We start from the raw sequence: 2,427 nt of genomic DNA, 5'->3' as shown, positions 1-2,427 counted from the left end.
GAGGGAGCTCTTCTTAATATTTTGACACCAAAATCATGTCGATACACCTTACCGACTGCGAGTAAAGCCACCCACGCTTTAACTTGACAGACTGTATAACAAGTGGTTTTAATTGAATGTTAAAAGTGGAAGTATTCTTTCTTACTGTCGAAGTAACTTGTATCCTCATCGTTTGACAACTGAGGGACGAATTCGGCTTTTTGTCGAAGTAGACTATTCCAATTTACTCCACAGAAATAAGGATGGTCTTTAACATCATGAGAACCGCCAGTTCCTAACCGGTCTCGAGGACTTTGTTGTAATAACGCGGTTATGATATCCTTAGCCTCTGGTTGCACTGGCCAATCTTCTTCATCAGGCCATTCAATATCATCTTTAAAAGTAAGAATGATATTAAACATTAGATTTCTAATTCTATTCTATTCCTTGGAAATCACTTTTTTCACAAATTTAGAAATTTTCACATTCACCATTCACAGTATGCGCGAACAATTCCTCGGGCGTTTCTCCAAAGAAAGGCACGCAGCCAATAAGGAACTCGTAAAGTATGATTCCCATAGACCACCAATCTACCGGCTTTCCATATCCTTGACGAAGAATAACTTCTGGCGCAATGTACTCTGGTGTGCCAAACACTTGCTTATCCGAAAACTGTCTCGTATCTCTATCCAAGTAACCCTCGTATAGATTGGTCGCCACTTAAGAAGATCATTCAAATTCATTATTGTGCTTTTTATATTTTTATTTATAAAATTATTAAGCTGATACTTACAGGACATAAGACCCATTTTGCTGAGACCGAAATCTGTGAGTTTAATATGACCCAGCGCAGTGATGAGCAAACTGAAATATACATTTATATTTTAAACATACAAATATTAGTTTCTAGTTTTATCCATTTTTAGAGATTTCAACTTTATGCACTTGAGAATGTTGAATTATGAATAATAATTATAAATAATAATAATACTAATTATTTTGTATCAACCAAGTATGGTAGAAAGAGGGATTGTGAACATACCTTCAATTGATTTTGCTAACAAAAAAAAACAATTCTGCGTAATGAAACATGACCGTGTCATGTGTTTTTTTTACTAATTTTGTTTGAACAATTAAGAATTATCGTCGGAAAAGGCGCGACTTTCGAATTTCTAAAGCCGAAAAAATTTATTTATCGGTGGGCGGACGAGCATTTTTCTCAAGCAGCTCCCAAAATAGATGATTTATGTAGCATAAATGCAAAAAAACCGTAGATTATGCGACTTCAAAATTGGGTGCAATGGTCCCAAAACATGATAAAAATCTGATATTTTAATCCTTTTGAAAAATTATGCATTTGCATAAGGTTGGCATCTCTAGTAATTTTTTTCAATGAATTGGGATCTGACATATTGGATGAGCTAGTGCTGTCGCAAACAAATGTTGCCAGATAGAATTTTTAATATGTATTTTAAATTTTCCTTAAAAACAATTAAAGTATTGTTTTTCATAGTTTAAAGCAATTTAAAAATACAAAAGATTAAGATTTATGTGAAACATACGGAATACATATGGACATATTACTTACGGAATTTTCATCGTATACATATTTTTATTGATAAAAAATCAATATAATTATCTTAAAGTGCATGAAAAGAGCTTTTTAAAGCTCCCATTTTTTTTATCGAAGAAGACCACGCTGAGTTATTCACAATCGAACTTTTAATAGGAACAACTTTTTTCAAAAATATTTTGGAATACGTATTTTTTTATCCAAACTATTTATTGGTGTTAGAATAAGCAATTTTGAAAATATTTGAGCTCAAAAATGTAGCTTTCATATTTTGTAAAACAATTTTGTTTCAAACTAATCGGTCTTTCTTCAAAACCTGCATTAATAGTGATCCGATTTCCATTAAAATTAGTATTCTGATGTTTTTGTGGTCGCTGAAATGAAATTAAAGTTGGCAATCTAATATGACGGATTTAAAATTTGAAATTGGTCGCTCAATTAAAATACTGTAATAATTTTTTAATTCAAAATCGCTGATTCAACACGTGAATTAATAATCTAAAAATATGTATTTTGAAAATAATTCTGGAGAGTTATAATTGAAAATTATTAAATTCTCAAGATTTATATTTGAATGGTATGTAATTTTATCGTCTTTTGGAATAGTTCAATTTTGAAGATTTACAATTGAATATTCTTAAATTTGAATGATTTGCAATTTAAAATGCTTCCATTTTTAAGATTTACAATTGAAGTTTCATTCAGAAGGTGCATAGCTTTAAACTGTGTGATTGTAAACGTCTTTTTTGGAATATTTCGTTCAATTTTAAATATTTACAATTGAAGATTCTACAACCTTTAATGTGTATAATATAAATAGATGCAATTTTAATGCCTTTCTAGAGGCTGAAGATTTAGAATCCCTGTGATAAAAT

The 2,427-nt window shown here is 30.6% G+C and overlaps 1 protein-coding gene across 1 annotated transcript in view; it reads right to left on the bottom strand.

Moving 5' to 3' along the window:
• Positions 1-2,427, bottom strand: part of LOC117171031 (microtubule-associated serine/threonine-protein kinase 2) — a 32,736-nt gene that overhangs the window by 16,774 nt on the left and 13,535 nt on the right. Inside the window, exons 12-14 of the mRNA XM_033358076.1 lie at positions 773-843; positions 471-698; positions 146-373 (exon numbers count right to left, since the gene is read on the bottom strand). Of these exons, the coding sequence (XP_033213967.1) occupies positions 146-373; positions 471-698; positions 773-843 (527 nt within the window). The remainder of the gene's footprint in view (positions 1-145; positions 374-470; positions 699-772; positions 844-2,427) is intronic.

The sequence above is a fragment of the Belonocnema kinseyi genome, chromosome 4 (genome assembly GCF_010883055.1).
Source record: "Belonocnema kinseyi isolate 2016_QV_RU_SX_M_011 chromosome 4, B_treatae_v1, whole genome shotgun sequence".
In the NCBI taxonomy this organism is placed as follows: domain Eukaryota; kingdom Metazoa; phylum Arthropoda; class Insecta; order Hymenoptera; family Cynipidae; genus Belonocnema; species Belonocnema kinseyi.
This window is presented reverse-complemented; position numbering and strand designations above follow the sequence as displayed.